We start from the raw sequence: 12,864 nt of genomic DNA, 5'->3' as shown, positions 1-12,864 counted from the left end.
ATGTTCTTGCATAGGACAAGATGTCAATTTCCAGGATAAAGTTTAGGAAAAGGGAGAATTTCAAGAATTACAATCCATTTTTCCCGTATATTTTCAACTCCAGAAACCAGGTCAACTTGAGAAGGTCGATCAGTACAGAAGAAGAATTGCCAGGAAAAAAGTGAGTTATCTGCCCATCGAAGGGACAGTAGCTGGAATTTTTGATGATTTTTTCATTATTTTTGTCTTGCAAAGTCTTTTTCTACTCCATAAAACATTTTGAAACACCTACTATAAAGCTTATAGCATGTATACATATGATTCGCTGTTTCTTGTTCACATTTGAATTCTAGTGGTACACTAGAATTCCCTTGTCAACAATAACACTGTAGTTTACACATCTACAGGGTAGGTTAAAATATGAATAGTGTATATCCCAGTATGCTTTGGGGAGTTTAACAAGAAACTGTAATTGACTTTAAAATACAAAAACAGTGAGAAAATAATCAAAAGTTACAGCTACTTGCCCATTAACTGTACTAAAGAGGTTTCAAAAATATTGCCAAGTAATTATTTTCTTTGATTGTAAAGTTGTTTTCTGTGGAAACACATAAAAATGATTAAGTTTCTTCTGATTGTTTCATGTAGCTTCTCGACACACACACAAGATTTCTTCTCACAGACAATGGTTTGAAAATCTTCTTAGATGAAACATTTATCTATGACCTGAGGGCTGTGTGTTAAATATACATCATTACATGTACTAAAGTCAGAATAAAGAAAGTCTATAATTACTTGGCCTTAGCATTGACTGAAATTAATGATTGCATTTTTGAAGTTGCTTTCTTCATTTATATTGATATCAAAGTGCAAGAAGGTCAGGCAACAACCAAGGGTAATTGATGTTTTCTCATATACTAGCCATCCTGTACAAAGTTTCATTAGTAAAAAGCATGTGGTTTGAAGCCTCAAAATCTCCAACCTTTGTTACATTTTCATTACACTGGGTCTTTCACAAGAAAGAAGAAAGCGTGTCACCAACATACCGGTACAGTCACATACTGGCTGCTAGATCACATGTGGTTCTCCATATCAAAGGTTTGTAGTGGTAGACACTGTCACAGAAATGCATGTCATACACTCTAAAGCTATCAGTATCTCTGAATACTCCATGCAGGCATCTGTTGAAGCCAGATTGAAGACAGCCGTACAGTCTCAGTTAGATGGAGTCAGAACTGGACTTGGACAGTTGCAAAGTGCACTGGAAGACATCAAAGAAATAAGACAGAGGTAAGTTACTGTTGCCAGCTTTCTCTTAAAGGGACAAGAGCTCTCACTTTTGATAATATTATTACTATTTTGGTTCTAGACTGTCGATAGTCTCTTGCACCTTTTCTGTCTGTCACTGGTGTTGTCTCTTGCACTAACGACGGTGGAAAGAATCGCAAGCAGAGCGACGGAGGCGCGAGCAATGAGCGCCGTTGTCAATGTATGCTTTAGGAATGTCCAGCTCGCACCTTCGGCGCTACACTTGCGATTCCCCGACTGTGCGAGAGACAACACCAATGAGAGAAAAGGCACAAGGGACTGTCGACAGTCTATTTTGGTTCCTGAGAATGGTGAATTTTCTTCCTCTTCTGTCTCAAGTATGTTTAAGGTAGCTATATACCTTTTAGACACTTACAGATTTTTATTTTTTTCTCAATTGAACACGTCCCAAACCCCAATAAAGTATACATTTTCTGAAAGCCCTGATATAGAGCTATCCGACCAAGCACAGTACACGGTCATTATTTGCATAAGAGTCACGTGACAAGCGTTTTGCTGACCTTCCAAAAACGGTTTTTCCCGCCTTATGCGAACACGCTGCAAGATTTCCGGTTGGAATTTCTTCATTGACAAGCCTTGACAATATCCTTCAAAACGGTGTCTGCGATTTTTTCCCGGAGGCTCCATTCAAATTATATGGCCCGATAATTAAAATTCCTTGAAAAGCACCTTCATCTAACACCTTTAAGAGCGCATTAAAAAAAAACAAAGGCATATAAAGAAAATCCCAGACACGGTTTTGAAGGATATTGTCAAGGCTTGTCAATGAAGAAATTCCAACCGGAAATCTTGCAGCGTGTTTGCATAAGGCGGGAAAAACCGGTTTTTGGAAGGTTCAGCAAAACGCTTGTCACGTGACTCTTATGCAAATAATGACCGTGTACTGTGCTTGGTCGGATAGCTCTATATCAGGGCTTTCAGAAAATGTATACTTTATTGGGGTTTGGGACGTGTTCAATTGAGAAAAAAATAAAAATCTGAAAGTGTCTAAAAGGTATGTAGCTACCTTAAATACATATATGATTCCACAGTAGTAAATGGATCGTGCATGTACATGCACATGCCAATATACCTCACTTTGTTCAGAAAACTCTACTGAATTCAGCAAATGCTTTCCTCGCCTGTTGTTTCAGTTTGAAAGAAGTTGATGAAATGTACAGGTCGTGTGAAAAGGTCCATTCCAAGCTGGCAGAAGTCAAGACTCAAGGAGCTGAACATAGTCAGGTAGGCATACGTCACAGAAACTGTATCCCTCTTTGAATCAATAAAACTACAGGAGGAATAACTTTTGATTATTTTCCACCATTTCATTCTTTTTCTGTTTATAAAATATGCATTTTCTAGTTCTACTCTTGAAACGCATACTGTTCATCTTTTTGTAACAACTTGTATTTGCATAATGTCCACTGTTATTGTTGACAACTTAAAACTTGATCCAGACCAAATTTCTTTTTTCAACGACAACATCACTTATTGTACTCAACTTATTGAATTGACAAATCTAATACCTTTTATTTTTAACGTACTCTAGACAAGAGACGGAGGTAATGAACTTACATGTACTTATATATAATATGACAAAGATAATGAAAATATTATCAAAATTATGGCTATTTTCCTATTACTGGGTTGAAAAATTTAAAGAGGGTAACTCACAACCTTTTATACATTTAAAACATTCAATTTGAATTATTGTTTTGATGTTTGAAAGTGTTGAAACACAGAAATGGTGCATTTCATATTCAGCCGGATGCGGCACAAATTGACCAATTACTCACTAATTTTGGCCGACTGTTCCTGATGAAATTTGTCTCATCTCGAAAGAGAGTTGCACCTTGTGCAAACTCTATCCCTAGCCACCAGTCAATGACAATTTAAGATATACCGGTATTAGAAAATTGGAGCGTCCTCGAGCGATGGATCTTTCAGTCTATTTAATATACATGTACTGCTAGATGTATTCTTTCAGTGTTGCACCTTTCAGTGAATTTGTGAAAATCTCCTGTCATCATTCTTACATGATCAAGTGATGAAAAAAGAACTTTGGTTCATAAATTTGAGTGTAGTGTAAGAGAAAAAACGTCACAACAATGTAAATCCATCTGTTTCTCAAACAGCTTGCAGCTGCTGTTGAGAATCTGAAACACATATTCACTGTACCTGAAAGTGTGGCCAAAACAGAAGATTTGATAGAAGATGGCAAATTACTGCTTGCTCATAAAAGGTAATGAGTTACAATAAGCTGCAACCAATGTGTGTCTTTGTATGTTTTTTATACGGTAAGTAGCCAATAGTTGGCATTGTGTCATCATACTCTCCAAGTATATAAGGGGTGGTCAACAAAGTTTATGGAATAAGTCACATTATAGTTTGTAGCAGATATAATAATTTAAGCTCAATTGATTTTAATCATGTATGATGTTTAGATGATGGAGTACAGATTATCTGTGAGTGTTGTTCCAAGTCAATGAAAACACAGTGACAAGCCATCAAGTAAAATAAGAACAGTTTCTCCTTCATAGTGTTGCAAACACAATGTACTGGTGTTATGTAATATGCAATGTTGTCGTCAAAAAATGAGTTAAGTTGAGACTACAGTTCAAAAACAATGAAGAGTATATCAAAATGTACAGCTAATGTACATTAAAGTCAGAAGTCTCCATGACATTGCCTTTGTTTGAGTCTACTTGTCTTCAATCCAAATATACGTTGAAAGAGTCCAACTGACTGTAATTGTACATTTTCAGCCTTATGGACTTAGAAACCTCAAGAGACGACCTTCTATTTGAACTTCACAAGACTCCTACTGAAAAGTCATCTGGTGACCATGTGAGTATAAATGCCACAAAGACAAACATGACACAAGGTTGTAAGTTACTTCGTGTAATCATAATAGAAAGAAAACTATATTGTCATATATCCTGAGCTTTAAAGCAACGAGCCAGTGTATAATGGTGATGGAATCTTGTATTGCAATCCTATTGATTGATTATTATATTTACTTACCTCTTAGCTTGTGTTTTAATCATTTTAATTAATATACTGGAAAATTGTATAAATGGTTTTAAAGGGATACTGTCGTCGTAACTGTGCTCAAAGGTGGTATGGGACCCATACGACCAATGTAAACACTGTATCCAAGGTAAGATGGTGGTTGATGAAGTTAAAACACATCTGTCATAATCTACATCGTATAATTTAAATGTTGCAGCTATGATGATGAGGTGCATCTAGATATCGTGCACGAAATACATTGTTTGTAAACAAGAAACTCGCACAGGCGCAGTTCCGACAACCGTTTCCCTTTACGAATTAAAATAAGTTCTTAGTAATTTTCTCCGTGCTGTACTTTACCAAGTTCACTTCAAATATGTTGCAATGTTACTTTTCGTTGTGAGAGCAATTTTATTGTATTCACATGTAAGAAGTCATTTTAATCAATATTAATACTTGTCTATCTATTTCAGTTGATAAAGACATATTTTGCAGATGTACAGAAATTATCTGTGAGTATGATTTATAAGATATGTCTAGTGTCCTAGCAAGGACAAATACAGTCATTAAGATCATGGACTCTCCAATTTTATTTTGTGTCACACTACTCGACTTACAAAAACTTTGCACTAAAAATGAAAAGCAAGTTGTTTCTGGTCAGCACGCATATCACTTGTAAACCTTTGTATTAAACCTTTATTTTTCTTTTCTATGGAGCAGAGAAATTGATGACTGAGAGAATGAAGTATTAAGTTGCAAGACGTTGTGCTCTATACAACCTTTCTTTTCACAGTATTCAAATGACCAGAATTCACTATAAAACCATGTGACAGTTAGCAGTTCACTATAGTGGAAAACCGACGAACAGACTACAGCAAAAAAATTAAACAATAATAAAAAAATTATAAAGTTGCCCAATTTTTTGGAAATTAGCCATGACCAGAAACAATTTTTTAGCTCATATTTTGTTTTGTATATAAATACCAAAAGAGCTTATATGATGAGTCTGAGTGGCGTCTGTATGTCTGTATATTTGTGGGTATGTATGTGCGGATGTATGTCCGTCACACACAAAGGCTCCCATACCACCAAAGCTACCGTCTTAGTATTTGGTGTACAGGTAGATGTAGGGGTTGAGATGTGAATTTGTTCAAATGAACACATCAGTGTCAAAAATGTGCAAATGAGGTAAGAAAAAGGGAAATACTGCAAGTGTGCAGGAGTGGTGGCAGTGAACTGAATCAGCCCACACATCTGAATAAGAGGATTTTGACCTTTAACCTATTTGTATGCAGGGTACCTATTATGTTTGGGAGTGGTAGCAGTAATTGAAACAGCTAATTGGTCATTTCCTGTCATTGTTTATGAACTGTGACATATTAACAGATCTGCTGAAACCATGGATGTCTATTTTTGTACATCCATGGTTGAAAGATTCTCTGCTATGCATGTTGCTTAAGTTGACCTTCAGTACCTTAAGTTTCAGACCTTATTTACTTTTGTCATTCTTAATTTCTGGTTTAAATATTTCTTGTTTGTTTTTCTGGTTGTACTGTGCAGAAATTGTCATAACATCAACGTATAATTTTCCTGCACTGAACAGATAGAAAAACACTTATTGTTGATCTTTGGTATGTACCAATTCTGATCAAATTTGAGCGACACCGTATAATTGCGGTATTTTTTCTTACTGGCTTTAATACTTTAAATCTTGGTTTCAGGACATGCTAGCCAAACAGCTATGGCTTGTTATGGAGAGATCATTGACAACAGTCAGGAAGGATCCCACATTGCTAGTGACAGCCTTGAGAATTATTGAAAGGGAAGAGAGGTGGGTTGATGATATCTCAGTTCTTTCTCTTTTTTCTTGAAACATGTTTTTGAGCAAAGTTCACTCATGTAACACCCCACTTTAAAAAAGTAATCCACTGATTTTAATTCTGCAGGCAAGTGGGTTGGCAATTCTTGATACTGTCTCTCTCTTTATGCCTGAATCTTTCTGTGTCCATCCTCTGAAAAAAACTTGATGACTGCTAGATGTATAATTGTACTATTTTTGTCTTCACAGGATAGACAAAAAGATGCTGGAGCGTGAGAGGTTGACAGGTTTCCTGCCGCCGGGAAGACCCAAAAACTGGAGAGATGAATGCTATAAAGTACTGGAGAAATCAGCTCAGAACAGGTATGATATATTTCCTGCTAATATCTCAGTCAATATTGTCAGTAGCTACCCACACATGCATATGACCTCATATAGCATGCTTCCCTCTGAACATTTTCCTCATGTGATGATGGAAAAAGTCATAGCTTGGTTTTGCAATGCCTGAGGGACGAGCTCCATGCTAGTACTTTGTCAGCTATTGATATCGTACAACACACCCTATTTTCAAGATGCAATGGTAAAACCCTATTGCATTTGGTGACATCATTTGATTAATCAACAAAAAATAGGGTGCAAGCGTGAATGTTTCATTCTCAAATGCTGAGTGACGTGTTGTAAATTACCAACAATGCTGTGGGGAATCTAACACTCAACACTTCTGAAATCATTGCATCCACTCAGAAATGTCATGACATTTCTCAGAGTTAGCAGTTAATGCCAACTCAGGTGTCATATAGAAAATTTCATGATTGAAAAAGGGAGCAGTTGTTGTATTGGTTGCATGTCATATAGCACAGAGTGAACACTACAAGAGATTCCGCAAAATCTGTGATGGAAATTTCCTTACATGTGCTACAAAACATATATGGATTGTGTGAGAATTCAAAGATTGCAAAAATTGATTCTGCAACAAGCACGGCAACTTCAACAATTCACAGTTGTTTTGATTTTTCAGAATCGAAGGAAATCAAATTGAAGACAGAGAAGATGAAAAGATGTGGTTGGTGAGGCATCTAGAAATCACTCGAAGAATCATACTTGAAGATCTCAAAGTTGTAAAGGTGACACTTTTAATTAAATTAATTCACATTCAAATACACGTAGAGTACTCAAACTTTTGCCCAAATTTTCCTCAAGCAAATTTTAAACCGTCCACTTTCAAAATAAAGAATAAAAACCGGAGGTCAATGTGTAAATTTTGGTATGAGAGAAACAAATTACCCAATATTTACCTATAATATTTGAAATTCTAAATGGCCGCCAACCCTGTGTTTTCTCTACCAGGGAAATAAAATTCCAGACTTTCACAAAACTAAGTTGGTGAAAAGTTTATTACTCCATAGGCTTTAAGGCAGTATGCACCTCGAAAGTGAAAGACTTAACCTTTTGCTCTTTCCTAAAGGTTTCTTTCAATCATTCTCTTTCAAAATCAAGAATACAAATACGGGGTCACCGTGCAAATTTTGGTACTAGAGAAACAAATTACCCAAGATTTACCGATATTAGAAATTCAAAATGGCTGCTGCCCTGTGTTAACTCTATGGAGAAAATAAAATTTTCGAATTTCGAAAATTAAGCCGGTGAAAAGTTTGTTTTCACCAAGAGCTTTAAAATGAACTCCAACATGTGGTATATCAGAACAGAATTGTAAAAGTTTTAGAGTCCGAATGTCTGTCCCCGAGGTGCATTCTACCTTAAATGAGCCCAACAAGTAGTCAGCCAAAATAATATTGGAAAAGTATGAGAGCAGGAATATCTATCCCAAGGCACATTCTAACTTATGCCACCATTTGATCCACAGTGTATAAAAAGTGTAAGCACGAATGGAAATGGTAAATGTTATGGAACAGTTGTCCCCTATGGCATTTTTAGCACGCGCATAATCCCATTGTACTGGATGGTTGATGCATAACAGTATGGTATACAATATTCATATGGGAAGCAGGGGCTATTCAGGTATAACGCCATGTGGCATTACCGCATTTTAACAGCAATGCCCGTGTACAAGTACAGTATGCTATACATATTCTTCAAAATACTGGGTTACATGTATCTGACATTCTGGAATTCAAATTCATCTGCTGTACACAAATAGTTCTGATGATAATCATACTAATTTCAGAAAAGCCATGGTTTCACTCAGCCGACTAGACAGTTGCATCTGTGATGCTGTACTGTAATGATAAACAAATGAATGTTCTTTTTTATTTCAGCATGTGTGTCAGCCATGTTTTCCGCCAGCATACGACATCTTCAACAGATTTGCATATATTTATCACAAGTACCTCTCCAGACATGTGAGTACAATATTGTCACACAATTATCATACTTCAATAAGTTTCCTACCTTGGCAGAATTTTTGGGATATTACTACAAATCTCAACTTTGTGAATATAATGATAAAGTTTCATGACCATACATATTATGGATATGTGATTTTAATTACATTGGTGTGTTTCTTTAACAAAATTGAAGTGTTTGTACATTTATTCACGAGGTATTTACCAAAAAATCTAGTCTTTGGTACAAAAGTTGCATTATATTTTTATTGAACCTGAAAGGTGAAAATTTCACATAAATTTCCCTTTTGGAAACTTTTAACTGTGTTCTTTGAAAATCAGGAATAAAAATCAGAGATCAACATGCAGTTTTGGTATTAGAGACACAACTGAAATTTACAGATATTTGAAATTCACAATTGACAGCATCCTTATGTTGAATCCATCATGGGGAAAAAATAAAGTTTCAATTTTCGCAAAAACAAGACGGTAAAACTTCCATTTTTTCTTAACCCTTTTCCTGCCGAGCGCCCCTGTCCGTTATCCTGCCAAGTCGGTCAAAACCGGCCCCCTTTTCCGTGTCTACAGAAGATAGGCTCTCCTGCACGCTTTCCTGCCAGGCATTTGGCGGAAAATACCGCATTTTCGGGGTACGATTACCGACCATATACGTGTTAGACTTCAAAAATTTTTGCATGCCCGTATAGAGGGGCAACCGCTGATGAGGTTGTGTCCAGAAAATGACGAGGTCACGGGCGTTGTTTGCCCCGGGGGACGTGCACTTTTATGCCCTTTTCTAGCTTACTTTCGCGGAAGTAAAGCTCGTTCGCCGGCACGCACGGCCACACCGGGGAAACGTCACCTCTCTCGTGGGTTAGTAGAAGACCCAGGGGTTAGTGCTATGGGTGCGGGAGCACCCTCAAACCTGTCCTGTTTCCCCTGGGTTGTGTCACTTGGCCACGTACTTTGAACGACTTGGAAGAGTCGCACATTGCAGTCTGCTTTGACGTAGTGTCAACGACATAGTTCCGCCATTGAAGGAAGGCGTGTACGTAGTTTGGCCAGTTCAGTGAACACTTAGCTCGTTAGTGTTACCGTTTCCTAACACGTTAGTTGTGCAGTTGTTACTAAGGTGCAGTTTTGTACCACCTTAGCTCTGGACAGTGCAACTGCTCTATGCACTAACCCCAACGACAGATGGTTGGTACAACGTCTACGTCGCACGAGCACAGCCTCCGTTGGGCTGTGCCCCTCCCACGTGATACAACGCACGTTCATCCATTACTATAGCGTCCTTACGGATCTGCCAAAAACGAAAGTGGGGGTAAAAACAAAACAAACGAAAATATGCGATCCATAGATAGTATTTATTCGGGAATAATTTACATTATGCCGAACAATAAATCTCGGAGTCTGTCTCGACGTCCGAGTGCATGGTCCGTGTTTCAAAAATTACAATCGGGGTGGCAGATCTGTGTTTCAAAAATTATAATAGGGGGAATTGTACAAAATAATCCGTCTAAACAAAACAAAACAAAACGAAAATATGCGATCCATAGATAGTATTTTATTCGGGAATAATTTACATTATGCCGAATAATAAATCTCAGAGTCTGTCTCGACGTCCGAGTGCATGGTCCGTGTTACAAAGATTACAATCGGGGGATTGTACAAAATAATCCGTGTTTCAATTTACAATCAGCGGGATCGTAAAGCACAAACAAACGGCACAACCGTGCTCAAAATGTGATCATGGTCCGTGTTCAGAATACAGTCAAGCCACTGTTAGGCGAAGCTGTCCCCTGTCCGTTATTTACGTCGGGTTCTCTTGCTGATGGGTGTCGTCGGGGCTGTGTGAGTAGAGGTCTGCACGCCAATGCTCCTCTTACCTCGTAGCATCATGCGATGATGAAAAGCCGCAAAACACTCGCCCTCGTGAAGATGAACCCCGCACAGACTACATCCTTTGGACGTCTCAGACAGTCGTCCGCTCGCAGTGGTCTTACCCTCTCTGCTACATACTTTACAGCATTTCTGCCGCCCCTCCAAACGGCTGACAACGTGCATCGGCTGATTTTGTGGATTGATGTACGAGGCAAGAGAAACAGTGGCCTCGACCTCTCTCACACTGGGCTGCGATCGCCCACAATAACCGCCAATGAGTTGTTTCCCGACACGCAGATGAAACATCTTATGGGTCAGCTTACTATCAGGGTGTACATGCTTGAAGCATATATATGCATTTACCAGGGCAACATCAATCAGGTAACATGCCAGATATGTCCACCATCTGTGGTTCTTGCGCCCAGTGTGAAAGTACTTGCGCTTCTGGTTGGCTCGGTCGACGCCTCCCATGTACCGGCGATAATTATACAGCGACAGAGGCACTTGTCGCCGCTCGTCTCCCTCCCCCACTGGCACGCACTCCAAGGGTGGATAGACCGTATTCAAGATCAGCACCTGAGCGTTACTATCCTGATAAGCAGTGATGTTAAGACGAGAGTCCGTTCTGGTCGTGGCTTTCATATCCCCAACAGACAGAGGAAGGCGCTTCCTCTTACCCGGCGGAATTAATTGAGGGGCATGGTGCGACGATTACGGCGGTTGAAACTCCCGACCATGTAGATCCCGGTCTCCATCAGCTCTCTAGCAGTAACGACCGTGCTAAACAGGCTATCACAGAATAGGCTGTGATTATATCCACAGAATGGCTGGACCAGCTCCATCGTAATTCTTTTCACCACACCTCGCTCCTGCCGTCTCCCATCAGTCCGATCCCGATATTTCACACCTAGGTACGGTGCAAAGTTAGCTATGTATGCAGTGGTGGAGTCGCACAGCTGCCATATCTTGAAACCGTCTCGATCAGGCTTATGCGGTAATCTCTGCTTAAATTTAGAACGGCATCGCACCATGCCCTCGTCGATGGAGATCTCTCTACCCATCTTATAATTATTTACGCACCGGTCAACTATGGGCTCCATCCATGGATTGATTTTATACAGGGGATCCTCCTGACACCGACGTCGGCGGCGTGCCTCATCAGGATCACGACGTGGATCGTTCTGTGGGTCTGCCAGATGAAAGTATCGCATAAGCTGCTGAAAGCGACTGCGGGTAATCACAGTAGAAATACCCTGGTTTCTCAGAAAGGGATCGCTAGACCAATAATCCTCCACTGATGATTTACGGTCGATACCCATACAGACTAAGACGCCAATGAACGCCTGCACCTCTCGGTAGTCAGCGTTACGCCAGTATTTATCTATTTTCCTAGCGATATGTCGCTGGTGGAATTTGGCGTATTTATTAGTCTGTCCTTGGCCAATCTGATCAGTGTAGCTGGAATAAACTTAAAAAAGTAATCGAGCTCACGGGCGTGGCTGGGCAAGGTGAAAGTCGGTCCTCTCTCATGGTCAAAACGGTCTCCTCAAATATATTAGCATCGGTAGTCTCCGACATACGCCAGACAGGAGGTGTGTCGTCCTCCGCCAACACAGCAGCAACGTCATCATCGTCGTCAGAGCTTGCCTCACCTACGTACTGCCTGTCATAAAAGTCATCGTCCTCTGCCGCATCCTCGTCAACCTCCGAGTCGGACTCAGCGGTGATATCACCGTCGTCTGGGCGTCTGGGCCTGAACTCGCCCGTAGCGGCATCAAGGATCATATCTGGCTCAAAATCAGGTGGGCTATCCTGATAACGAACCCTCCGCACTATCTTTTTCGGCGGGGACATCGCAGCACACGAAACTATGGCAGGAGCGGGCTCGGCAGCCTCTGCTGATGACGAGGACTCAAGCTCTTTCGCACTGGGCACAGGAACCTCTCCTGACGCAGGATGAGGGCTCATAGTAGCAACAGGTGGTGTCTCTCCCGGAGCAGCCGGGGGAGAACCAATGGCATCAGCCGTCTCATTACTCACTGTCTCACTAGCAGCAGCAGACGTAGTCTGTGCAGGTGAAGTATCTCCCACAAGAGCAGATGTAGTCTCTGCAGGTGAAGTAGTCTCTCCCGGAGCAGCCGGGTGAGAACCACTGGCAACCGGTGACCCGTCATCATCCTCATCGGCAGAACGATCGGTCTTACGTTTACGCTTACCACTGGTTTTTCAGCCGGAGATGGCTTCGCCTTACGGGAGCGTTTCTTGCCCGACTTCTTAGAACGTTTACTAGGGACATCACAACGATCGCTACCACTACCGCCCGGAGACTCTGCATCTTTGAGCTTCAGTCGTCTGCTCGCCTTCAGAAAACTTTTGCGGTCCGTCAAGCTCATGTCTGGAACAGTGTCGACAGACTAGCAGGTCCCTCCCTTTTAAAGCCACAGGGAAACAAAGCCTGGACATGATTGGACGCAGGGGTGTTAATATATGCATCCACCTGTTATTATAATGGACCTA

General features: G+C 40.3%; 1 protein-coding gene across 1 annotated transcript in view; it reads left to right on the top strand.

Moving 5' to 3' along the window:
- Nucleotides 1–12,864, top strand: part of LOC139115319 (exocyst complex component 3-like) — a 34,380-nt gene that overhangs the window by 8,727 nt on the left and 12,789 nt on the right. The window contains exons 2-11 of the mRNA XM_070677341.1: nt 104–160; nt 1,157–1,269; nt 2,442–2,532; nt 3,426–3,532; nt 4,056–4,137; nt 4,776–4,814; nt 6,024–6,133; nt 6,371–6,484; nt 7,140–7,245; nt 8,398–8,481. Coding sequence (XP_070533442.1) covers nt 104–160; nt 1,157–1,269; nt 2,442–2,532; nt 3,426–3,532; nt 4,056–4,137; nt 4,776–4,814; nt 6,024–6,133; nt 6,371–6,484; nt 7,140–7,245; nt 8,398–8,481 — 903 coding nt within the window. The remainder of the gene's footprint in view (nt 1–103; nt 161–1,156; nt 1,270–2,441; nt 2,533–3,425; nt 3,533–4,055; nt 4,138–4,775; nt 4,815–6,023; nt 6,134–6,370; nt 6,485–7,139; nt 7,246–8,397; nt 8,482–12,864) is intronic.

Source organism: Ptychodera flava, chromosome 17, assembly GCF_041260155.1.
Source record: "Ptychodera flava strain L36383 chromosome 17, AS_Pfla_20210202, whole genome shotgun sequence".
NCBI lineage: Eukaryota > Metazoa > Hemichordata > Enteropneusta > Ptychoderidae > Ptychodera > Ptychodera flava.
This window is presented reverse-complemented; position numbering and strand designations above follow the sequence as displayed.